The 27886-nt window shown below is 28.9% G+C and overlaps 1 protein-coding gene across 1 annotated transcript; it reads left to right on the forward strand.

Annotated features, from left to right (window-relative positions):
- Window positions 1-15: 15 nt before the first annotated feature.
- Pi3K21B (phosphatidylinositol 3-kinase regulatory subunit alpha) lies at window positions 16-27550 on the forward strand. The gene is made up of 3 exons (XM_065502211.1): window positions 16-932; window positions 1027-1957; window positions 26521-27550. Coding segments are annotated over exons 1-3 (1668 nt in total). The 5' UTR covers window positions 16-931; the 3' UTR covers window positions 27257-27550.
- The last annotated feature ends 336 nt before the right edge of the window (window positions 27551-27886 follow it).

A 27886-nucleotide genomic window follows, 5' to 3' on the forward strand; every position in this document is an offset into this window, starting at 1 on the left:
CACGTAAAGAAGCAACACTGTGTGTAAAAACGCACAGGTTTTCAGTTTTTTTAGCAGTAGCAGCAGAAAAAAATCACGAAGCCAGTTTTTTTCTTCTTCAACTACTTATTTTACTCCTCCTCAACTTTTTTTTATAATACGACAAAAAAATTATCAATTGGTCATAAATTTGACCAGAGGGAAAAAAGAAAATTCATACGGAAAATGTTACATACTTGAGTAATGCATTAAAAAGGAAAAATCGGAAGAAAAGTGTAAATTAAATAAATTGTGTATAAGGCAAGGTCAGTTTCGGAGAAATGGAAAAAACTAAAATGTTTTGTGCAAACTCAAACACGCGTATGGATCATGGTGATGCGCTTAGAATGTAAAAAATATAAAATTAAAAAATATAAATTAATAATCTTCCCCCGCGAACATACTACTCAGCTTATTATAACTTACTACTTATTACCCAGTGCACAATACACATAATATAATTCTGTGTGTTTCTTTTGTTTAATTATTATAACAAGCAAAAAATGATATAAAAAATATATAAAAGAATACAACGTTAATGACTACGTGAGTGCAAAGTGAGTCCGGGTATTAAAAAGAAATTACACTACAAAAAAAGTAAAAAAATATCTTGTTAAAAAATATAAAATAAAAAAGAAAGAAGAAGAGTTAAAAAAGGAAAAGAAAGATAGAAGGAGAAGAAGAAGAAGGTGGATTGTATCAAGAGATGATCAATGAGAAAAGGGGGATTTAATGTCAGAGAATTGTCAACAAGAAACTACAACAAAAAATCACAAGAGATTTGTTAAACAAGCAACAACTACAACAAATATTAACAGGAAACTTGTAGAGAAATTTTTCGTAACAACAACAAATATTTTTCCTGTCAAAATATTTTACACCTTTTCATCTCTTCCACTTTACACACACAACCAGTAAGTATTTATTGGCAATTTACAGGACCATTGCCAAGTATTTTAATGTAATTTAAATGAAAATGACTACATAATGTTTCTATTTGTTTTGCAGTGTATACTTCACCGTTTCATTATTCTACAATGAGGCCTCAGCCTCCGGGGAGTGGACCCGCCTTAGATGAAAATGCCGAAGAACTACGCAATGTCGAATGGTACTGGGGCAAAATCAGTCGAGAGGATGTGAAAAATATCCTCAGCGGTAAACCAGATGGTAGTTTTTTGGTACGCGATGCCCTATCCAAAGAAGGCGAATACACACTGACCCTCATCAAAGATGGCACGGAGAAACTAATCAAAATATGCCACCTAAATGGTAAATATGGTTTTGTCGATTGTAAATTCAACTCGGTGGTCGAGTTAATCAATTACTATAAGGCCAACTCATTGAAACTGTACAACAAAACCCTGGATATTACTTTAAGCAATCCCATTATACGGCCCATCGAAGAAGAGGAACTACAGCCAAATGCCGATTTACGCATAATGGCCGAACAGTTTTTGGTCATACACCAAAAGCTAAACAAACATCAACAGAGTTTGGATCAGAAACTAAAAGTTTTCAAATCCATCGAAACTGAATTGAATGATAAAAAACTGCACCAGGAAGTATTTCAAAGGGCGGAGAAAATGTTTCAATCTCAGATTAAATTATTAGAGACATTTATCAATAACCCACCGCAGGTCGGTACGAATACGAACCTCAATTCCAACTCGTCAACGAATACATTGTCCTCGTCGTCATCGGCGTCGACAAACTCCTCCGCCACAGCAAATTCTCAAACTACCCGCCATTTGGAACAAGAACAATTGCAGCTTAATGCTGCCGCTATGAAGGCTCGTCTCAATGATCTCTGCGCTGAAATGAACAAGCTAAATCGTTATGTCGAAAGTAAGAAAGAAGACTACAAAGCATTGGAACGACAAATCAATGCATCGAAACCGGAATTGCAAACTCTTAATATAAGAAAAGAGAAATATATTGAGTGAGTACCATGAATTTATAGAAAAACATTTGAATTTAGCTATTGTTGCAAAAAGTAAGGATTATTTATTATGGAGATTTTCGGGGATATTCTAATTTATAGAAATTCTTCTACAGAACATTTAAACTAAGGCAAATGCAGTAAGCAGAATATATTAGATTTAATTCTAAGAATCTACATATACACAGATATATACATATTGCACAATAAGAATTTTTTAAGTTTATTTCAATTATGTTGTACTTTAAATTCCTATTGAACAATTGAAATAAACAGAAACAATTCTTATTGGTCGATTACCACCATATAAGTTATGATTGAGAAGTAGTAATACCATTTTGAAATTTTTAATTATTATGAATTTTAAAATGCAAACAAGTTATCTATGCATTTTTCTCAAACAATATAAAGTATTAAACCACAATTGTATCCATTTTTGGATACATTTTATTTCATTCCATCCAAAAATTGCGGGGGGTCAACAACCTGTTTGCTATAAAAATTATATTTTGATGACGCCGTTTTGTAAAAAACAAAAATTGAAACGTTTTAACAATAAAAATAAAATTATTTATATTTTTTTTTTCCAATTAAGCCACTTTTTTGCTGGTTCTTTTTTAATATTTAAGAATTTTTCATTAAAGAATTTCTTCTTTTTTTAATTTTATTTATATTAAGGAAAACGGTATAAAAAATATTAAGGTATTCAAGATAGAATGTTTAATTTTAGAAAAAGCTGAGGGTAAGGAGTATTACTCTAATAGATTTAGCTTAATGCCTAATAAATTTGGTTAATTTTTAAACAAACTAGAGCTACAACTTTTTCCGTTAAGGTTAGAAAAAGTAATTTTAAAAATTTCCAGAAGTATAGCTGCAAATAGTTAAATTTTCATTTCAATATAAGTGTTTATTTTAGAAGTAGCTTTAAAATATATATTTATTAGTGTTTTATTTGTCTTTCTTGTGAAATATTTCATATAATTTGGCAATTAACCCATTTTTATTGAAGTGACTTGAGTTTTCATTTTCAAAAAAAACATTTTAGCAAACTCTTAATATTTGTTTGACATATGTCATTATTTTTAAAAAAATTCTTAATTGGTCCATTATATTTTTCAGATAGTGATTCTGGGTTTACGTATTTTTTTAATTTAAAATCCTGATACTTTTTATCAGATAAATGTGATTTTCGCAATTTGGCCACTATTTACGAAACTACAGCTAATTTATGGTATCTTTCATATAAAAAAGGTTTTTAGATGTTTTTTATGGAACATAAAATTTAGCAAAAAATCAACTTTAAAATCATCTAACTTAAAATTCTCCCTACAATTCCTTTTATATTCTCTTTATGTTGAATTACTAATAGTTTAAAGATAAGGTGGCCTTATGAACCATTTAATGTTAATACTTATACAATTTTCTTAGACAAATATGTACATATGTATGTAAATATTGATAAAAATATATCACAGCATTAGTTCATTATAGAAGCCACACTTTTCTTCACATGTGCGTCATTGTATATTTAAATATTTTCAACTAATCATAAATACATTAACTCTTAATACTTGTTAACAGATGTGCTAACAGATTGCAGTTTACCTTAAAACGTTAAAAAGTTTTCAATCTTTAGGGCTGGTTTTTAGCTAGAAGTTTAACTTTGTTATGGGATGAACCTTGTTTGAACTTAGTAGAATAGATAGATAGATTTGAAGGAGAGTGCACTATAAGAAATACAATTCCACTCGGAGACCCATAGGATTCATTGTGATACCTTTTAGAAATATAATTTGGTGTGAACTAGATGTGAAGACAAAAATGAAATTGGAAAGAAAAGAAAGAAGTCAGCTGTTTCTTATAGTAGTGGCATATAAGAAGTTTAACCTCCCAGTCCCTATTAATATAGTCCAGATCCGAAGCCTTTCTGGCCAGATCATCTGCTATCTCATTTCCCTGTATGTTACAGTGCCCTAGAATAACCCTTCTAGAGAAAATAATGTTTATAGATTCCATCTTAGTCCCATCAGTGAAAACTGCACCCCCTTCAGACACCTATCCAGATCCAATCCACTCGTCCTTACTTCGAAACACAATTGGAGTTGAATTTCCGGAGGGAATTAGACCTAGCTCGTACAAAGTATTCTGTAAATTTTATGGAATATTATTATACATTTTTTATAGTCCCGGTCCATACGTGAAGCATTTGCTTCATTCGTGTCCACACAAAAAATTTAAATAAATTTTTTTTTTTTCAAAAATTTTTTTTTAATATATTTTGATGAGCTCTCTTACTTGTTTTTCTTAAATTATAGTTTTATTTAAACTTAACTTGAATGTGGAATTCTTGCCATGCCTCTGTCTAGGCTTAAGAAACGCTTGATAAGGGAAAGAGCTTAATTTTTACAATTGTTTTCTTTGTGTTCATTAAAAAAACCTTAATTTAAAATTAGATTTTAAAATTAAGAAAATATAAGTTTCAAATCAACCTCAAATTATACTCAAATGTGAAATTCAAACCTTAGAGAGAAAAGTTTCTTCAAAATGTTCAAATATATGCAGCCATTAACACTTTTCTGAAAGATTTTTAATTTCTTATTTGGCAAACATTCTCCAAAACTTTGTGAATTCATAACAAAATTCCACAATCAACTTTGCAATACATACATTGTTTTCAAATCTTAACTACACTTAAGCACTCTGCTGCATTATTCTATTGTTTTACAAACTATTTATTTGCATTTGCGTTTGTTGTTGACAGCTGGCTGTTTTCTTTGCATTACTTTCATTATCTCTGGAATGATAGTGTACCTAGTTATATCATATTGTTTTAATGATTATGGTAGGTTAGGATTCAATAGAATAGAAAAACTAAGACCCACAACTACAAATATGTTCATACATAGTAATCTATCTCACCAACAGTTTTATAACATTTACATTCATAAATATCTAACGAAATGACTAATCGTAAATAATTCCTAAGAAAACTGAAATTCCTTTTTTTTTTGTTGTCAATGAAAATATGCCAACATAGGCAACAATTTTATATTGCAAATTCAAGTAGCTGGTGGAAATTTGCTAGCAATACAATAATTTATAAAGAATTATGTTTATATTTCTTTAAAATAATTGTAATAAGAGAAGTGGAACCTGAAGTAAAGCACGTCTTTGTGTGACTTACTTAAATAAGCTGGTTGGAGTGGAGTTCTTTTATTATTTTTTTTTTTAAATTTCCTTTAATTATGAAATACTGCTAATTGTTTTCAACAAATTACAAGCTACGTCAATCATTTGTGAAATTTATATATAGTTAATGTTATCTTGTATTATTTATGAGGGGATACGTGCTAATTTGGTTGTAGAAGTGTTGGATTTTTTGCTCATACGTACAAAGTTTAACATGTGTCCCTGCCAGTTTTTTAGAACTACATTGCAATGTAGCAAATATGACTCATGATAAATGTGATGATTTCTTATTTATTCAATCTTTTATTAGCGTCATAAATATGAAATGATGACGAGTTTAACAAAATATAATGACGCTAAAACAAAAGCCTTTGATTAATTATACAAGAGGAGAAGTTATTAAAGGAAAATAATTATAATTTGTTAATGCATCTCTCCCAAAAATTTAGATTCTCATATTCATTTTTTGATTTTTTATAACTCCTTGTATTTTCAATTAACAGCTAAGTTTGAAAAAAAAAATGTTTAAGTAAATAAAAATGCTTCTTTACTTTGTTTTAAATTACATTTTGCGCATTTATTTTCAATATGCATTTTTGTACGGAATAGGTATGTATGTACTTATGTACATATGTTTGCATTTATGATGGATGTATGAATATTGTAAGTTAAGCACTTAAATAAAAATCAATGGGGTTTGTAATATGAAGTGAAACAAACATCTGACAAAAGAGTTCTTTGTATTCGATATGTATGCAGTTTGCCAATCTTATCAGTAAAACAAATTTAATTTTACCTTTTTTTTTGGCACAATTGCATTTAATACGTTTTGTATAAAAAGTACAAATATTTATTAAATATAATGGCGTTTTAATTTTTCTTGGCAGGCGATTTTAAACAACAAATATAAACAGGATTTAAAAAAATATCGCAAGACCGTCACAATTTATTACAAATTATAGTTTTAAGAGAAATATGAAAATTACATATATTTTCTAGAAAATGTTTCGTTTGCTAAAGAGAAATAGAAATATATACATATATTGAATTCATTATTTATAGAATTAATTCCTTATTGAATCATTTAAGCTTTCTTTAATACAAATTCATTAAAAAATAGCTTTAAAAATGTATTGAATAATTAAACTTTTTTTCAATTCAAATCTATTATAGAAGGCATTAGACAACTTTTTTGTAAATGATTAAAAGCAAAACAAAATCAAATTGAATGAAGATATTTTAATTCAAATTGTTTTAAGTTTTATTATGAGTTAATTCAAGAATGAATGAATTACTTATATTCAAATTATAAAACTATAATAAAATTGTTCTTAAATGTGTTTTAAATTTGTATTGTAAAACAAAAACAATCATGTTCTTTCAAAGCTAACATTCAGTTTAAAATCAAAGATTGAAAATTAATTTTAGTTTTAAGAATGACTTAAAAATATCTTATAATAAATTGACAAAATTCCAAATAAAAACCATTTTTGGGATAAACATTTTTTATAAAAAACAATTTTTTTAATAAAAAAAATAAAATTTGGTTAAAATAATTTAGTTGATGAAAAATTTTGGTTAAAAAAAATTTTTTTGTGACAAAAAAAATTTTATGGAAAAATTTGGTAAAAAAAATGTGATGAAAAATACGTTAAAACGATCTCTGCCATTTGTGATTTTAAATACATCCGAACCAGGTATACATATACCTGACATATTAATGTATCAATCATGTTTTTAAGTCCAAAGTCCACGGAAAGTTGATTTCAACAAACAGACGGACATACATGGCTAACAATCAAGAATACAATTAAAAATTTTTCTTGAGAAGTTACTTCTCCTTTGCGGTAAATTACTTGGGCCTAAACATCTCCTCAACGGCGACCCGGCGACTTTAGCACCATGTAGACAACCTTCGACTCGCTTGCTTCCCCTAGTCCCCATCAGTAGAATCGGACGTAACAGCTATCTGATTTTTTGAGTGATATCATGCTAATCGTCAGAATGCAAAACCATCTCCTCCAAGTTCTGAGTGGCGCAAGTTTCCCCTAAGGAGTCTTTCGACAATCCCAAAAGACTATCCAGATCAAGTTTTCTCACCTGTCCTTCATGCTCCAAAATCCTGGCATGAACATCAGTCAATGTAAAGCACAAGAAAATATCAGCCGAATTATGAATAAAAAATTCCCGGGAGTTTGTTCCCCGGGAAGTTTTTTTTTTCATTGAATTTGAATAGGAAAAATGGGAAAAGGGAAAAAACTCCCGGGTAGTTTTTATAAATAATTGGGCTGTATATGTCTTAATATTTGACACGACATCAACTGATTTCACTATCGCCCCAATATCTTGACAAGATATTTGGTGAATTCACAAGGTCTCTTATCAGTCATATTGTCATAATGTGCTAATCACAACTAGGCAGCTCGGCTTAACCGACTCTTAGTCATTCGGCGCATGTCTCTGCTAGTTAGTTACGATAACTCAATAAAAATAGCATAAAGTATAGTATTATTTTAGGACATTTTTGCTTGAAAAACAATAAAATCCATTGTGAAATATTAGGACATTATGACAATATGACATGATAAGAGACCTTGTGAATTCACCAATTGTGTAAAGATAATGAATATTCCTAATTGAAATCAAAAAAAATAAACTAAAATGTGGCAACATCTTAAGAAATAATTGTTTCTCTTTGTTTATTTTTCTAATTTCCTACACTCTATTATTATTTAAATTCGCCATTTTGAAAAAGAGAGAGTGATGCTAACGTAAAACACATTACATACATAAAAACTACACCATTTTGAATGATGCAAAGGCGAAATTGTGTGATAATTGTAATTCTGTGTATTTTTTTTAAAAAAAAAGGTGCAAACTTTTGCATTTGCAAAACCATTTGTTGATTTTTACATCAAAAGTGCAGATTTTTTTGGTTTTACATTACCGAAGTTCAGTATCAAGTGCGAATTGTATAGCAACATTGTAAATTCAAAAATACAATTACAAAATACGAAGAAAAAGATTTAAAATAAATGTTGCATTCCCAATACTGAACTCCGCTCTTTATTTAATGAAATATTTTTTAAATTTTTTTTAAATTCCTACATAATTTCTTATAAATATAAACATGTGTGAAGGTCGTAAATGTACAAATTAATTAATCACATTTACAAATCTCATTTACAATAATTGTTTAAAAATAGATTTAACGTCATAAAGAGGTGTTAATTTTTTAATTAATAAATTAATTTCCATGCTCTCGTTTTATTAATCAAGTTTTAACAAAAAATAAATTTAAAATTTATGATATAAAAATATTGTATACACTTGATAATTTTTAGTTATGCTAAACATCAAAATGGTTGTCAAGATAAAAAATTATCAGGAGTAGCCTCCATGGGTGCCCTGATAGACTAGACGATAGTGTGCTGGACTTTCAATCCAAAGGTTGCGGGTTCGATTCCTGCCAGAGACTCTGGGTGTTTCTGCAGACAAACAAAACGCTTCGCAGTTTGTGTTTGTTTGCTACGCTATGACAAAATTGTTAGTGCTTTTGCTCAGACAACCTTGCCTTGACAACAAACAACGTTTATTGTTGTGATAAATATTTGTCAAATATAGACTGGTGGTTAATTTCGCCCAATTAAAGGAGTGTTGCAAACACGCAATGGTTTCACAATTACATTCCTGTAAATTTTGTTGTTTGAATAAAAACTACTGTAAACTATTAAAATTTTATATATATGCTTAAATTGTATTTCTGTATTTTTTGATCTGAAATAAAACCCTTTTCTTACTGTCCTAATATAATTTTTTAAACAGATTTTTTATAAGAAATTAACATCTGTATGTGAATGACATGCGAGCTGATTCTGTAAATCTTAATATAACACCTTTACTTGTTAATCCCTATAATTTAAATAAATTTATTCCAAAATTTCACAATATGTATATTAAAATAACAAAGGAAAATCAGCTTTATATTAAACATTTAAAAAATATGTTAAATATTGTATGAAATATATTAAACGTACATATAATTTTTTTAATATACAATCACATACATAAATTCTCTTATATAAAATGTAATACATACAAAAATGTATTTATAAATGCGTAATTATAAAAATAGGACACTTTCATTTAAAGCAAGATTAGATTTTGGCAAATTATTTCTCAGCTACAGCTCTTAGAAACAATCTGAATGATTAAAAACAAATTATTTTCTTTATCAGATTTTAATTTTGTTTAGCAAATGCTATGTCGGCTGGCACGTCGTCGTCTGCCAGTTAGTCTACTGGAAATTATACATATAAGATTTAAATCATTCCCTTCACCAATAAATTTTTATATACTTGAAATTGTTTAACCACAACTAAGTATATGGTTAAATATTTGTTTTATGATTGAAAAAAACACCGAGTCTTTTCGAATCTCTATTTGTTCGCGTGTAGCAAACTAGCACTCAATGTATGATTCAAAAGAAAATTATAAGTACTTTTTATTGAAATAGTTTACACAAATTCTTAGATAATTTTTGCTTAGATAAAAATGATAACAACAAAAGCTTAACTGAAATACACGTATAAGAAAGCAGCCACATGTGGGTTACTCGAACCCACGGTTGTGGCCTTTGCTTGTTTGCAGCGCAGATTATTATTAAGCAATGCAAATTTTTATTTAAATAATGGAAAATTTTAATAGGGTATTTTTTGTTAGTTTAAATATGATTGATTGTTAATTGGAAATCGTGGAAAAAATTTAAATGTATTTTTTTTAAACTACATACTGTATAATTGTTCTAGAAAAGCTATTGTAGATAGAGTAAGAATGTTTAAGGTAGTTTTCGTTTTGTTTTGTTGGGTTTTTTGCCATTTGTTCTTTTCCGAACTGTGAAAGGGCAACATTTTCTTTTCTACATTAGGCAACATTAACAAAGAACAAGTAAAAGATATTCGGCTGTGCCAAATCTTATATACCCTTCACCAAATTATACTTCAAAATACAAATTTTAAATATTTTAAAAAAAAATTATTTTTATTTGTTTTCCAAAGTTGTTTAATTTGGAACATTTTTTTTTTCGAATTATTTATTTTTTTTTTTAAATTTTAAACTTTTTTTAAATTTTTAAAAAAATGTTTGGTTTTTTTTTTTTTTTGGTGGAAAAACCAATTCGGGATAAAAAATATTTTTCCGATTTTGACCCATTGTAGGTCCAACTATTGTCTATATTAATGACTTAGTAATCCAGATATAGGTGAAAAATAAGTCGAAAATCGAGGTAGTCCTGGTTTTATCCTGGTTTTTATCTCAACCATTTGTGGACCGATTTTGCTGATTTTAAATAGGAAACTTCTCGAAAGCATGTCTGACGGAATTATTGAAGATTTGGATCCCGAAGATATCTGGGGTCTTCAGAAAATTGATTTCAACAGACAGAAAGACAGACAGACGTACATGGATCGACTCCACTATCTATAAGGGTCAGAATATATATACTTTATAGGGTCGGAAATGAAAAATGTAGAAATTACAAACGGAATGACAAACTTATATACTTATATACACTGGCGAGCAAAAGCGAGTGCATGTTCAGTATACTTATACTTAAATTGTCATAAAATGGCAAATAATAAAGCAAATTTTATGAAACTTTCAGCGATTATTCTTTATTGTATTAACAAAAAAATTACTAATATTTAATATGATAATGTAAGAACAAAAGCAAAATATTATAAAAAAAACATATGGTAACTCCATTCACTCAGTTTTGCACGTTATGTTCGATATGAGAAAATGTAGGAATTACTTCTCTGACATAATAAAAATTTACCGTTACAACATGCAGCTGGTAATTTATCATCTACTTCTTGAAGTTAGTTTTGTTATGTGCAGTTGTTTTTGATTTTATTAATTAGTAAAAGAAGCTAGAAATAAAATATAAAAAAATGAGGAAAATCAACATCGACACTGAAAACAGCATAGTAGCTTTGACTGAAAGTGGACATTCATAGAGAAAAATTGCTGAGCAATTAAAAGTGAGCCAACGTACAGTGATTGTTGTGAGAAAACGTCGAAATGTAGCTTCGGTGCCGAATATTGGAGGTCGCCCAAGGTTATTAAATGATTCAGACGCGCGATTAATGGTACGCGAGATGAAAAAAATGCTTTGAAAACACCCAAGCAAGCTGCTAGTGCTATAAATAAACACGTAAGTGAATGGACTGCTAGAAGAGCACTTCACAAAATCGGTTTAGTGGCAGCAGTAAAAAAGAAAAAGCCAGCTCTATCAGATAAAAATATAAAAGCGCGTCTTGAATTTTGCAAAAAACATGAACATTGGACCATAGATGATTGGAAACGGGTTATTTGGTCCGATGAAACAAAAATTAACCGGTTCCAATCTGATGGAAAAGAATACTTCTGGAGCAGACCTAATGAAGCTATTCAAAAGCATCACGTGAAACAAACTGTCAAACATGGCGGAGGAAGCTTGATGGTTTGGGGCTGTTTCACTTGGTGGGATTTAGGACCGATTGTAAGAATTTGTGGTACAATGAAGAAAGAGGACTACCTACAAATTCTTCAAACACATTTATCCGTTTTTGTGGACCACAGCGCCTATCCCGAGGATGAAATTATTTTCCAACAGGACGGAGACCCCAAACACACGGCAAAGGTTGTCCAAAATTGGTTGTCTGAGCAAACATTTCAGGTGATGAAATGGCCAGCACAAAGCCCAGACCTAAACCCAATCGAAAATTTGTGGTCCATATTGAAGAGGCGATTGGGACAACACAATCGAGCCCCTACTAACATAGAGGAGCTTTGGAGTCGTGTAAAAACAGAATGGGAAAATATTCCTAATGAATTTAAGGAGAATTTGGTAGAAAGTATGCCTAGGCGTATGAAGAGCGTCATTAAAAACAAAGGATTATGGATACCGTACTGAAATGAAATAATTTATAGTTGCTCCATAGAAACGTGCAAAACTGAGTTAATTGAGTTGTCTTAAGTTTTTATATTGAATATATTTGTTTTTGTTCTGTCATCATTGAATTGAATATTAATTGAATTTAATAATATAATAAAGAATAATTGGTGAAAGTTTCATAAAATTCCCTCTATTATTTATAATCTTTAAGTATAAGTATACAGAACATGCACTCGCTTTTGCTCGCCAGTGTATGTATACCCTTCTCACGAAGGTGAAGGGTATAAAAAGCATATAGTTTTAGTTATTTATCTAATAGCTTCCTTCACTGTTTTCTACCAACTTCTCATTAGTTTTCTATTTCTTTTAAATTCCTGTTTAAATAAAAGATCCGTTTTTTGTCAGAGTTGCATTTTAAAATTTGTAATAGTAATAAAAAGCAGAAATTTTAATTTTCTTTAAAAAAATATACCATTAATTGTTAGACAACACATTTCTAAATGAAACTTTGTTTAGAAAATTAAATATAAACAAAATTATAGATAAAATGCACAATGAAACCAGAAAATATTCCTTACATTTATTATTTAGCTCGAAACTAAAAGCAATCATTCTTTGATGTTTCCTAATAAGTATATTGAACAGTGACTTATGAACAACATCAAAAGTTGCCCAATGATATTTCATCTGATGCATTTTATATTGCAAACATTTGAAAATCGATATTCTATGCGTTTCACATTGTAAAAAATTAATTTTCAATGATTCTAAAAGTGAACTCTGTAAACTTTGAAACAATGCAAAAAACAATTAAATAAACAATTTGTTTATTTTCCTTATTTCAGTCACTCTCCTTATTATTTAAATTTCGCCATTTTCAAAAAGAGAGTGATAGTGAGGGAGTGATGCAAACGCAATACACATTGTAAAAACAAGAAACCATTTTGAATGTTGCAAATCCGAAATGGTGTGATAATTAAAAAACTGTGTATGTATTTTGTTGTTGTATTGCAAAAAAAGCTACGATATTTTGTATGGCCATTTGCAACAAACACTGAACTAAGCTGTTATTTCACCATTTTGAAAATGAGAGACTGAATCACTTCCAGTGATGTAATATTTTGAACATTTTGGCGATTTATATCAAGAATTTAAATTTGATTGCTTTTATTCTAATGATAACTTTATCAAGGACAATTTAATGATATAAAAAATTTATTTTAAATTTAAAAGTTAAAATTTTGAAAAAAAAACTTGCAAAATTAAAACTAAATTCAGAACAAAAATTCGTTGATTCTTTATGTGAATGTCAGTCAGCATTGTTATCCTAGAGTTTGAAAAAATCAATATTAAAGTGAATTTTTTAAAACATAAAATTATAATCAAGGCGAGTGCATAAAATCAGCTGTTTCTTAATTGGTTTTATGTACACTATATGTCAAACTTTGTTTATGTTTACATTTGTTATTGTAAATAACATAGTAATATTTTAATTCGCCTTGATTTTGACATTTACCGTACATTTTAACAAAAACAAATTGCCTGTTGTTTTTGCATTGTTGTATTTGTTGCCGGGACGCACTCACCTTGTTAATACGCCTTGATTATAATTTTGAGTTCTGTCTATGTCTAGTTATGTCTATATTTTTTGGCAATACATATTTCCATTTTTTCAACCTCAACTTATCTGTCAGCCCTGGAAAAAATGCAATCTTTAGTGTTGCCCAATCGTATTGATATGATAATTGCAATCATCTGTATTTAGTGGTTGGATTGCAAAAAATATATCACATTTTGCTAGACCATTTGCACTAAACACTGAACAATGCTATTTAATTAATTAACATGAACTTGAATAGAATTATTTTTTAAAAAATTTTAATTTCGACTAAAATTTAAATAAGTATTACTAATTTCCTGATTTATTATGTGTGTTTTTTTTTATTATTTAGAATGTTTAAATGCATTTCAGCTTTTAGTTACTAAGCAGCTTAGTAACTAAGCGCCAAATTGAGTTTTATTTATAAACATACAATTAATAATGCAATGAAATAAATAAGACAAAAGAAAACAATAACCTATAATTAAAAATTCTTGAAAGTATGATGGACTTTGATTGATATTTTATTAATACCAGCCAACAGTAATAATTAAATAGTAATACATTTGAAATTCATTTTAAATTCAAAAATTTAAGTAAATTCAATATTTTCTTTTTAAAACATAATACTAATTAACAAAGAAAGTTTATCTTTTTTTTTTTTTGCAATTAATGCATCGTGTCTTTAAGGAAAACATTGACTTTTGATATCGTTTATTTGTTAATAATTTCAAATTTTACCTCTATTCATTAATTATGATAAATATTAAAAAAAAAATATCTTTCTTTGTTTGCCCTTCCCTAAAAGCTAAGGGGTAATTCATTCCTCCTATTTTTTTTTATTTAATATTAAGCTTGTGGAAAAAATACGATTGATTATAAATGACATTTTATTGTAATTGTGTAATCTGGACGATTTCCACTTGAGAATACTTGTTGTAAAATAAAAAAAAATACACACATGTGCCAATAATATGTGCGATTGCCTAACCAATCACGTTTAAAATATCGCAATTGTAAGTCATATACTTATTTATGTATATAGTATTTGGCTGATAACTCAGGCAGTAATATTGAAATACAGGAATATGGTAATGTTCGAAATAAATTCTTAATGTGACCAATGTTAAAAGAATGATTTTGCACAGGCCATTTAGAAATGATTTAAATAATTGAAAAGTTATTTTAAGAATCATAAAAATATTTAACTAATTTTGTAAACTTTTACTGAACAAAATTGCAGTAAAATTTTATATAAAATGGCAAAATGCAACCCGACTATAAAATACACATGAGTGCAATTGTTACGTCAATGCGTCTTTGCAACATTCAAAATGCCTTTTTTAAAATGTCTATTGCGTTTGCATCACTGATTCACTCTTTTAAAAATCATAAAATGAATAAGAAAAAGAAAATAAACAATCACTCTCTCTTTTTCAAAATGGCGAAATTTAAAGAGTAGAGAAAGTGAAGGATGTTGCCATATTTTAGTTGTATTTTTTTGCTTTGTAGATATGTATTGTTTTACAGATTACAATGAAATGCGCGTTAACAGTCAATAAGAAACAATTGCATTTTTAAGTTTTTGCAATCTAAAACGCATCATATGTCGAACCACACTATGAATACTTTAGTTTTAAAATGTTTTTATCTTTTATTAAAGCCCGTCTTTATAAATAATTTAATAGAAATCCATTTATTACTAAATTTTTCTACACAACTATAGATGGAAATTTCTGATAATAAAAAACTGCACATGGTTACTTAGATAAAAATGAATCAATTTTTAATGTTCTACATACACACAAGTATTATAAAGATAACTTTAGTATATCTTTAAATTTATTAATAAAATGATTATTTCATAGTGACAAATTTAACATGAAAGACTAATACAAATTTTTGACTAAGGAGTACTATTGTCTGAGTTAGTGAACTTTATTGTTGTTTTTTTCTTCCCTCTTACAATTAAAAATGTCAACGTGATGTCATCAATTTCATTTTAAATATGATTTTTTTTAAACGTTATCAAATTATTAACTAAATGAAATACATGGAATAAAATTGAATTATTGTAGTACTAGGGTATTGTTGAAAGATGTGTTATTAAACAAGTAAGAGAGCTATATTCGGCTGTGCCGAATCTTATATACCCTTCATCAAATTATAATTCAAAATAAAAATTTGAAATATTTTTAGGTAAACAAAATTTATTTTTTTTTCCAAAGTTTTTTTTTCATTTTTTGGAAAAAAAAATTTCGAATTCTTTTTTTAAATTTAAATTTTTTTTAAATATAAAATTTTGTTTTTAAATTTTAAAATTTTTTTTTAGTTTTTTATTTTTTTTTTTAATATTTAGTGAAAACAAAATTTTGACCCATTGTAGGTCAAACTTACTATGGTCTTATATACGTCATTGCAAAGGTCTTTGAAATATCTATCGTTAGATATCCATATTGTCTATATTAATGTCTTAGTTATCCAGATATATGTAGGTGAAAATCGAGGTTGTCCTGGTTTTTTCCTTATATCTCAGCCATTTGTGGACCGATTTTTGCGATTTTAAATAGAAACCGAGCCGGAAGAATTCCGGAGTTATTTGGGGGCTTCGGAAAGTTGATTTCAACAGACAGACAGACGGACATGGCTTAATCGACTCCGCTATCTATAAGGATCCAGAATATATACCTTATAGGGTCGGAAAATTATATTGTGGAAAGTACAAATGGAATGACAAACTTATATATACCCTTCTCAAGAAGGTGAAGGCAAAAAAAAACTAAAGCACACCGATTGCTTACCAAAGCTAATGGTGAATGTGTTTCATCGGTTCCAACGTGCGAGAGATGGTTTGTTTGGTGCAGAAGTGGTGATTTTGGAACACAAAGATCGCCCAATTTCAAAATGTTGGCAAGCAGCAGGATTCATTGAACACTATTAAAAAGCATAATTTTTGCACCTAATCATTACTTGCGATGAAAAATGGATTCATTACGATAACCCGAAGCGTAAGGGATCGTATGTGAAACCCGACCAACCAGCCGAATCGACACCAACGCCAAATATCCATGACTCTAAGGTAATTCTCTGTATTTGGTGGGAGCAAAAAGGTCCTTTCTATTATGAGCTGCTGAAATCTCACCTGTACCGAAAGCAAGTGATTCGTTTGAAGCGAGCATTTGCCGAAAACGTCCAATATACGGCCAGACATGATACCGTAATATTCCATCATGACAGCGCTCGGTTACATGTTGCAATACCTGTTAAGTATTTAGAATGAAGTGGTTTGGAAGTTTGGCCTCACCCGCTTTATAGTCCAGATCTTGCCCCGTCTGACTTTGGAACATAGCATCCGATATTGGCTTGTTTTGTTATTGGGCTCAAATTATGAGCAGTTCTTTTGGCTCGGAATTCATATTGTTACGTTTTAACCTTTTCAAAACGTTGGTTTATTTCCTTTAAATAAACCGGATACATTTGATTGCAAATAAAAGCCGTTTTGTAGTTTAAAAATTGTAACAACTCTTTATTTATTTAAAATGTACAACAACAACAGAATTAAATAGTCACGCTCAGTGTTTTTTATACACGTTTATAAATTCGCAGTAATACAGACACACTTTATAATATCCCAGCAGTTCTAGGAGACAGTACCGAACTAGTTATTTTACCCATCATTTAGGGTGGGAGCTAGTTACTTCAATAGCCACGTGACTAGTCATTTTAACACGGGCATGTCCTAGGCAGGGGGTCAATTGTCTCTTTTTGATTACAATGGGACTGTCTAATAGCTGGTCCAAAGTAGGCAACGCATTGGCTTCACATACTGGTTACATAGCGTCAGTTGTCTTACTAGCTTTGTAGCTGGTTACTTGATCAGCTACTTGACTAGTTATTTTAACACGTGCATGTCCTAAGCAGGGGGTCAATTGACCCTTTTGATTACAATGGGACTATCTGATAGCTGATCGAAAATAGTCAACGCTTCTGGTGGGTATAATAAAGTGCAGTACAAAAAAAAGTTTGAAGTGACTTCACCATAGGTTACTAAGAGACACTAAAGTGACTATTGACTTCATGGTATGTTACATGTGATATCAGTATACTTAAGCAAAAATAAAAATAAACTGTATGAGAATTATATCAACACAATTTGTAAAAAAACAGTTTGTACGAATTACTCACAAAACATTTAAAGTGACTACACTCCAGATTACTTAGAGACACTTAGGTGTCAATTGTCTTCACGCTAGATTACTTGGGATGTATAAAGCAACCAATTGTCTTCTCTCTGCACTACAAAGTGCGTGTCAAATGACCAAATATATAAAATGGTGTCAGCCAAGTGATAAGATATTTGTGACAATTACTGTCTTTAAGGGATACATTGACTACTTGCTTAACTGCTGGGATAATACTTTAAGGCACTCAGTTGATGTTTATTCGAATAGCGTCTCTGATAAACTGAACTCACGACTGCAACCATGGCCACTATTTATACACACGCCATCTCACGTGGACTTTCTACAATGTTCTTTAACTGTCAAAACTCGTATATTCGAATTCTAGAGCTTTCTAATTCGAATATACGAGTCGCAGCAAACATTCAGCGTTGCCATACTTTCGATCAATGATCAATTCAAAGCTTTTCTTCAATGTTAATAATACCCACAGATGTGTTACAGTTTGAGAGGCACTGCTGCTTGAAAGCATTATGCAACTTTAAATCAGCCGTTAAAATCGTTATATTTGAATTCAAGTACAATTTTGTAACAATATGTTGCCAGAAAACCAATACTTTGAATAAATTTAAATTGTACAAATGTTTCAAAATAAAGGCTAAAAATTTGAAAAAAAAAATCCAGCATTTCTAAGCACCACATTTTAATTAACAATTCTAATTCAAAGACCCTGTCGTCTGTATTCAACTCATATCGGTGCTTGCACAATACATTCCATATTGTATGTAATGGAATCTTATATCGCTAGGTTACAATTATTTATTTATTTTATTTATTTTTTTTTTAAATATTTATTTATTATAGACGCTTAAATGTTTTCATCAGACCACCATCATTACCATCACAACCACAATATACCGACATCACCACCAACCAACGAACGAAAGAACCAACCAATACCACCACCAACCAACATCATCAACAGTTTCTTAAAGTGAGACAAGACTACAAAAATATCGGTTCCTACAGCAATCAGTCAAAACCCACCAAATAATAAAAATTTTATTATTGTCGTCGCTCTGTCTAGCTAGAAAGAACAGTAGTGGTGTGCTTTTTTTTTGTGAATTTCTTGCTGAGAAAAAATACATATAAAACCAATTAAATTCACTATTTTTTTTCTGTTCTTCGTTACTTTTTTTCTTCCACCCGTGTGTGCGATTTTTTTTTCTTCTTCTGTTTGTTTAATTAAGTTTTGAAGGTGACGGTTTGATGTATTTGTTTGATTTCAATTTTGATATACTCAGTATGTTCTGCTGTATGTAGGTACGTACTTAAATTGGTGAGTCACATTAGCAACAACTTAACTAAATGAATACATATAAATATTTGTGTGTACGTACCTATATAATTGTTCGCAACTATATAGGAACACTGCAGTGAAGAAAATATATAGGTAATGACCAAAAATTTACAGTGTGGACGCGCTAAAATAAATTTCAAATTTAAAACAAATAATTACATCAGAAAATTGTTAACTCTTTCAGCTACGCTTTTTTGTGTATAAGTTTAAAATCAAAACATAAAAATACCACCCTATTCCAAGGTTTTTTGTGGAGTGAAGTGGTTAGTTTACTAACCACCGTGGTGGTTGGCATTGAAAATAACTATGATAAAAATGTTTGTTTCGTATAAATGTTTTTGAAATCGAATTTTTTGGATTAAATTTTCAGACCAAACAACCGAAATTGCAAAGTAACACTGAATTCGATGAACAATAAACACTCTGAGTTTTTTATTGAATGCGTGAAAGTCTTATAAATTGCTGGGGTCAAATTACCGCATTCGATATCGAGTAAAATTTATCGTAATTTTCTTATTTGAGATTATGGCATTCGATATCGAGCAAGAAATTTAGTACATTTTATCATAATTTCGATATCGAAATCATTTTTCGATACAATAACTCATTCGATCACGAATGCGTTAATTTGACCACTGATTTTTACAATATTTTTAAATTAATATAGAGCACCCTGACGGCAAAGTTTTACAAAAAAATCATAAATGAAGACCTAAAAAAATATAATTGTTTAGCAAAATGGCAATAGATGCCAATAAACTACGTTTTAAAGACTATAGAAAAGGTGGTTAGTAAAGTGACCACTCAACCGCAAAGAGTTAAAATACAATGTCTTGTTATTTTTAACCTAATTTTTATACCAACATTTTTCATACATACATTATTTTAAGAGATGTTAAGAAATAACCAGACGTCATGAAAATGGTGCTAAAGTTATTGTCTTGATTTGCTTTAACTGAATTTCTGACATTTATATTTCAAAACTCTCAAATATAAAATTTACAATTGATTTTACGAAATAATAACCGTTGAAATTAAATGGACCCCTTATTTACGGTTCCGGCGACTAATTTGTACATTAGCTTCCAATAATATTTTTTGTTGACATTCAAGTTAAAAGCAGGTATAATTGGAGCCTTGAGCCCAAAGCATAATTAGGCGCGACCAGAATTCTTACTTCGTAGTGAGCCGAAGCATTTATCTCGTTGGATAGCACTCATTAGCTAATCATAGCCAATAAGTTTAATATAAGACATATAAGGAAACATAAACAAAGCAAGAAATAATCGAATATCTAGTTATACTTTACTTCCGGTTAACAAAGCATATTTAGCAATTATCTCTTCGGATAGTGTTAATTAGCTAGCCTTATCTTATAGAGCCAACGAATTCATCTGCTCGGATTGCATCCTTGCAATTTACTTTTCCATAATAAATCGTTAGCCGATCGAGAGCCGAGACGTTTATCTCCTCGAATGCTCTATTAGAATCTTCGTCCATTAACAACCCAATCGTATACCAAAGATACAAGACTGCTCTATGGTTAAGAAGATTTCAAAGGCAGTAGAGACCTTTGAAGAACCTGGACAGACTGGGCATACCCCGAATGGAAACAAAAACTGAATCACAAAGCTATAGCCATGTCCGCCTGTATGTTGAAATCAACTTCCAAAGTCGCCAAATAACTCACATACTTGATTTAAACATACATCTACATATATATCCGCTGTAGTCCAAATTAGAACCCTTTCATATTAGGCAATTTATTTGTGCAAGTACTTCATTTTCCCCAAAAAAAAAAAAATTAAAAAACAAACCAACTTTCTGTAAAAGGGGTCTTAGTATAAGCCAAATACCTTGGTTTTTTCATAAATTTTTATTTTTATTCACCAAAATTTTGTTTTTTATTTTTTTCAAAATTTTTTTTATACCATTCACCATGAGTGGCAAGCGTATAAGTTTGTCATTCCGTTTGTAATTTTTACAGTTTTCATTTGCGACCCCACGAAGTATGTATGTATATATGTATGTATATTCTGAATCGTTGATATAACCTCGATTTTTTATCTATATCTGGATTACTAAGTCATTAATATAGACAATATGGATATTTAATGATAGATATTTCAAAGTCCATTGCAACGATATATATAAGGCTATAGTAAGTTGGACCTACAATGGATCAAAATCGGGAAAAATATTTTTAACCCGAATTTTTTTTTTCATCAAAAAAATTTTTTCGTCATAAATTCTTTTTCCAAAAATTTTTTTAAAAAATTTTTAAAAAAAATTTAAAAAAACAATTATGAAAAAAAATGTGAGCAATGAATGACAGTTCAATTCTTAAAATTTTATCATTTGACAGCGAATTTAATTCCTAACCTCAAATTGACCCACCTTTTAATCATAATCATACATTTTTTGTTTAAGAAAAAAAATGTGCAAATCCTTTTAATATGTGCGTTTTATCTGGCTTCGACTGTTTACACTTTTTTGCATTTGCTCAAAATCACGTAGCTTTATCGATAAATTTTTTTTTATTTCATTATTATTTATAATTTTTATTTTACTCACAAAATAAACTACAGTGACATCTTATTAAAATCCATAAAAAAATTTAAATTAAATAAATAAAGAGAAAAAGCAACCATCACTAAATGGTTTTGATAAATCTCCTTCTATAGTTTCCATAAATTAGTTTTATTTATATTCCAGAAAAATCCCAACAAGTTGAAGATATGATAAATCAAAAATGAATACTTAAAAAATGTTCACAGAAACAAGAATTTTTCATATTTGTCTTTACACTGAATCATGTGATTAGCAATAAATTCGGTTATGACAACCTAAAAAGTTTTCTCTCTGTTTGGTAAAAAAAAGTTTATTAAAAACATATATATATATATAATTCTTCTGCACTTGTATTATTAATTGAAATCTTCCTTAACGGATGGACCGATTTCGTGGAATTTGTTGTGTGTGTTTGAGTGGGTCCTTAGATTCACAATTGACCTATATAGGTACAATGGGCGTGGCACCTCCCATATGAAGTAAACATTTATTATTGCATATCTGGAGTACTATTATAGTGGGAGTCTTAAAACTTTGTGTGAGCTATGGCAGAACAATGTTTGCCGGGTCAGCTAGTTTAATATAAACTGAAATTTCAAAAGTTATTTCGGTGAATAGTTTAATAACCGGCCCTATTGAGTTAAGCTTAAGTTTAAACTTTTGTTAAACACTGTATGTAATACATGTATGTAAAAAATTAATTTTTCAAACAAAATTTATTAAAGAATTTGTCCATATAGTAATTTATTCAGTACATACTAAATTAAACAATTCAATATGTAAACCATTAAAAAAGAGCACACTGACATATTGTGACTCTCTATTAAACTGCTCACTATAAATGACAGGCCTCCTTTCATTAAAATGACATAAGCAAATAATTATTAATTTAAACATACATGTGTACAACAATAATACACACACCTATTGACAAATTGCTTTTTAACAAATGAAAAAAATAATAAATAAATAAATTTTTCTGTCGATCAATTTGTGGTTTCCACTTTGATCGAAAAGAGTAGCAACAACAGCAGCAGCAACTACAACAACAAACAATATCTGCTAGAGAAGTATTTAAGTGTAAAAAAAGCAACAACTTTAAGAACCTGAAAGCTGCAGGAAGGGAAGTGTAATGGAATAGAAATTGCAACTCAGACTATTAGTCGTCGTTGAGTTTTATACGATTTTGTTTGTTTTAGTTTGTTTGGCTATTTTTGCCTCCGATTCGGTTGCCTCGCCAATTGCTCACTTTAATTTTTGTGTTACCAAGTAAATCGCCTAGCTTGTTATTTAGTTTGTATACTGACCCTTAAATTGAATGACTGGCGGTCTAGCTAGCTGGCTGGCTGACAGACTAACTGACAGTCCGTTTAGTGCGAGGAGTATTGCAGCACACAGTCAGTTGGATTAAATACTCGAATAAGTTTATTTGCTGCTGCAGCTGACTTTTTGTTCTGTTTAATTTCCTTTCTACATTTATCTAAGAATTAAATAATCATCAGACGATGATTTATTGTTTCTATTTTTAAAGAATATTATAACAAAAAAGAAATAATAATAAAAAAAACTACATCAGCAACATATGGCAGTGGTGTAATGCATGTGATCAGTTAAGAGATTTTTACAAGAAATCACGATTTTTTACAAAATGGTCTGCTGCTGCGTTACATCGAAAAAGTTTTGTATGTTTTAATTGAAGTTGGTCAACGGTTAAGTTAAAATATCGGCAGAAAGTGTGTGGTTTATTGAAGTGTTAAAGGATTTTTATTTATTAAAGAGTCCTTTTTCTGATTTTCAAGTTATTTCTTAAGATACAGTGAGTATTTAAATTAGGTATTAAAAAAATAATTAAATTTACTTATTTGATTTAACAGTTTATATAACAATTTATTACATAATTTAATTTAATCTTAGAAATAATTTGAAATTGTTATGAAATTCCATAATTTCACAAGTTTGTAAAATTTTACATTTGCTTTAGGTTTTTTTTTATAAATGTAATTTGTCCAGATTTGAAATTATTTACAGCCTACCACATAATATCCTTTAATATCGATGAAATTTGCAAAGGATATAATGTAAAACTTCAAAAATATATATAAAATTTCTGAGATTTTGCAAAAAATCTTTATATTTGGTGTATAGTAAATAACGAAAATTTAAATTAAGAAACAATTTCTTCAAAACTTCAAATTTCGATAATTTAAAACTTTAGAATATAACAAATTTATAACCAGAATTAAATTTTTTAAATGTTTAGAAATCAATTTATAGAAAATTTTTGTAATTTTCGAAAATTCGAAATTAATTTCGAATATTCAAACTTTATCAAAATCAGCATTTTTGCATGCAATTTTAACAAATAAGGTAAAACAATAAACATTTTGAGAATTTTAAGTAAATTAAAATGATTTCAATTTTTTTTTTTTGATTTTTATTTAATTTTTTTATAACAATTTATTACATAATATAAAAGTTCTTAGAAATAGTTTGAAGTTGTTATGAAATTCAATAATTTCACAAGTTTGTTTAAATAATGTAAAATTTTAATTGATTTCGTTACTTTATCGATGTAATTTATTTGAAATAAATTTCAACTGTAAATAATTTCGAAAATTTAAAACATAAACAGTTTCAAAAATATAAGCATTACTTCAGAGATTTACCAAATAAATCTATATTTAGTGTGTATTAAAATATTTTTTTTTCAAAACTTTAATCTTTGAAAATTTAAAACTGATGAAAATAATTAATTTATAATCAGAATTTTATTTTCCACATTTTCTATAAATTTTTGGTAGTTTTTGAAAATTCAAAATTAATTTCGAATATTAAAATCCTACAAAATGCGTATTTTTGCATGCAATTTTAAAAAATAACACAAAAATAAAAATATTAAAATTTTTGTTGAAAAAAAAAATTTATTTTTTTTATACAAAATTTTTGAATTTCGAAAGTCTAAAACCTAAAACCTATTAAAATAATAAGATATAACCAAAATTTAATGTTTCAAAGGTTCAAAATGCAATTAATATAGGATTTAGCGAATTTTCGAAATTTCGAACATCAACAATCGGTATTTTTAACATATAATTCTAAGAAATAAAATAATTTTATCAAAAGTGTAAATTAAATTTTTTTTTTCAAAATTTTAGAATTTCAGAGTAAAAAAATTAAAAATTTCTCTTAAAATATTAAAGTCTGAAGAAACATAAGCTAATTATAACATGTAACCAAAATTTAACGTTTAAAAACTAGAAAGCACTTAAAATAGGTTTTAGTAGTATTCAAAAAATTCGAAATTAATTTCTAACATTCGAACATCAACGAAATCGTTATTTTTTCATATAATTCTTAGAAACAAGTGTCTTTTAAGTGTCGAATAGATATCAAGAGTTAAATACAATTTCCAAAATCTAAAACTTAAGAAAACAAAAAAATTATTTTTTTTTGTCGTAAATTTAAAAGTCTAGTTGAGATATAAAACACAATTACAAATATTTTATGATGAATTTATTTATTTTTTTTTCAAAATTCTCAATTTCAAGTATCTAAAAATATAAAATAATATCAAAGTTTCTTACTTAATTTCGAATATTCGAAAATGTAAAATCTATAATAATATGATGTTTTAGTAGTTTTCGAAATCAGATTTGAATTTTGAATATTCGAACAAAAAATTAAATTAAATAAAAAATGCTTCTAATATTAAAATATTATCAATACTTTTATACTGAACATTTTCAAAATGCAACTAAATTGTGTTTTAGTAGTTTTCAAAAATTCGATTTGAATATTCGATCATCATCCAAAACCGTATTTTGAGCAAGCACTTTAAAAATATAAAATACAATTGCCAACATTTTCTGATTTTCTTAAAAATATAATTTTTTTCAAAATTCTCAATTTCGAAAATCTAAAACTAAATAATAAAATAACAATGTTTTGTGTTCGAAACCTTTAGATTGCAATTTGAATTGAATTTAATGGTTCTATTATGGATGGCAACCCAACTGGCAGATATCGTTTGATAATGCAGCTGAAGTTCGGTTGCCATAAGTAGTTCAATTAGAAATTTCGAACATTCGAAAACCACACAAATCTGTATTTAGAACAATTACAAACTTTTTCTGATTATCTAAAGAATTTTTTTTAAATTCTCAATTTCGAAAATTTAAAACTATCACCAACGTATTATGTTCGAAACCTTCAAAACTTCGAACTTTATTTAAAATATTGGAGAATACACAAATTAACATTTGAAAAAGAATAAAAATTTCCAGAATTTTCAGATTTCAAATTAAATAATTCTCTTTAAAATGTTCCAAAGTCAAAAATTAAGAAAACAATAAATTCACCCACATTTTACGTTAGAAATATGCTAAATGCTAAAAAAGTTAAATTTTTGCACTTTTCGAAAATTCGAAGTTTTGAATTTTTGAAAAGTTATAGCTTTTTCATGTATTTTAGGAAAATATAAACAATTTTCAGATCCGATTACATATCAACAATGTAAATTAAAAATAATTTTAATTTTCGAATATCTGAAACTTAAGAAAATACAATATAATATAACCAAAATTTTATATTCAAAATGATCAAGAAGTAGCAGTTACATTATATTTAACAAGTTTTGCAATAATTCAAACATAATCTCCATATAATTTTAAACAAACAAAATCCAATATTAACAAAATTGTAATAATATTTTTTCATATTTTCCAGACGTCTCAAAGAATTTTGCATATCTGAGGAAGATCTCAAGGAATTGATCGAAATGGGCTTTGAGGCCTGGCAACAACGCTACGAAAGTGTATCGAAACAACCGCACAACGACGAATCAATGTGGTTCCTGCAGGATATATCTCGGCAAGATGCCGAAGATCTACTCTGTGGCGCACCCACTGGTACATTTTTAATACGCGCCCGTTCTGCTGGTCATTACGCCTTGTCGATTGTGTGTAAAAATTGCATCAATCACTGTATTATTTATAAAACCGAAAGTGGTTATGGATTTGCGGCACCCTACAACATCTATCATACCCTTAAGAAATTGGTGGAACACTATGCCACTAATTCGCTGGAGGAACACAACGATACACTGACCACCACTCTAAGTATACCGGTCATGTATTGGCATCAAAATAAAGAGCTGATAACGCAGCAGCTGAAGGAACAAATGGAATTGGAGCGTCAGCAACAGGAAATGGAGCAGCAATTGCAGGAGCATATGATGTTGCCAACACCGCCCATGGCCACCTCAGCACCAATAGCGGTGGCTGGGGCTTCATTAATGTCCGTCAATGATATGGCAGCTAGTCAAACACCACCCATAGCTACCCCGCCTCAAGCACATTCCTATGGCAGTAGTAGTGGTGCTGGGGGAGGTGGTGGCAGCAGTATAGGTGGTGATAGCGGTATAAGTGGCGGTGCTAGCAGTTATCCGGGCAGTAATCTGTAGTTGTAGTAAACCATCATTTTAACTTTCAATTAAAAGATTGATTGATGATGGCATACATATTTTGTAGTGGGTAAGTTAAAAAAAAAACTGTATGTAAAACAGAAAGAATGAAAATGTTTGTATTTTGCAACTGAAAATGAAAACGAAAACAATGAAATCAAATTTATATTAGTAAGTGGTGCTTGAGAGAGAAATTACAAATAATCTCTTCTACTAAAGCTACAGCTGGCTGTTGTTTGTACGTATAAATTTATCTCCAACAAAAAACCCCCAAAACCCTCATACCCCTCCCCCAATCCCAGTTTTTTTTTTTGTTTTCATTTGTCAAGTAAAATTACGATAAATCTTTTTTAAAGGTTTATCTTTAAAAAATAAAATGTTGATATCTTAAGTAATATATTTGTATATTATGTATGGTGATTTATATGAATATTTATTATATATTTTTGCCCAATGTCTTTTTTACATACATATAAAATTACTATTTTTATTTTTTTTTTTTAAATATTTGTTACTTTTACCTTCTTTGTGAGAGCAAAAAGGCAAAGTTGAGTAGATTTTGAAAGTCGTCGGTGCATTTTGGGTGATATATTAAGTGACCATGATTAAACAATGAGAAAAATGTTAAGT

Source organism: Calliphora vicina, chromosome 2 (genome assembly GCF_958450345.1).
Source record: "Calliphora vicina chromosome 2, idCalVici1.1, whole genome shotgun sequence".
NCBI classification, from domain to species: domain Eukaryota; kingdom Metazoa; phylum Arthropoda; class Insecta; order Diptera; family Calliphoridae; genus Calliphora; species Calliphora vicina.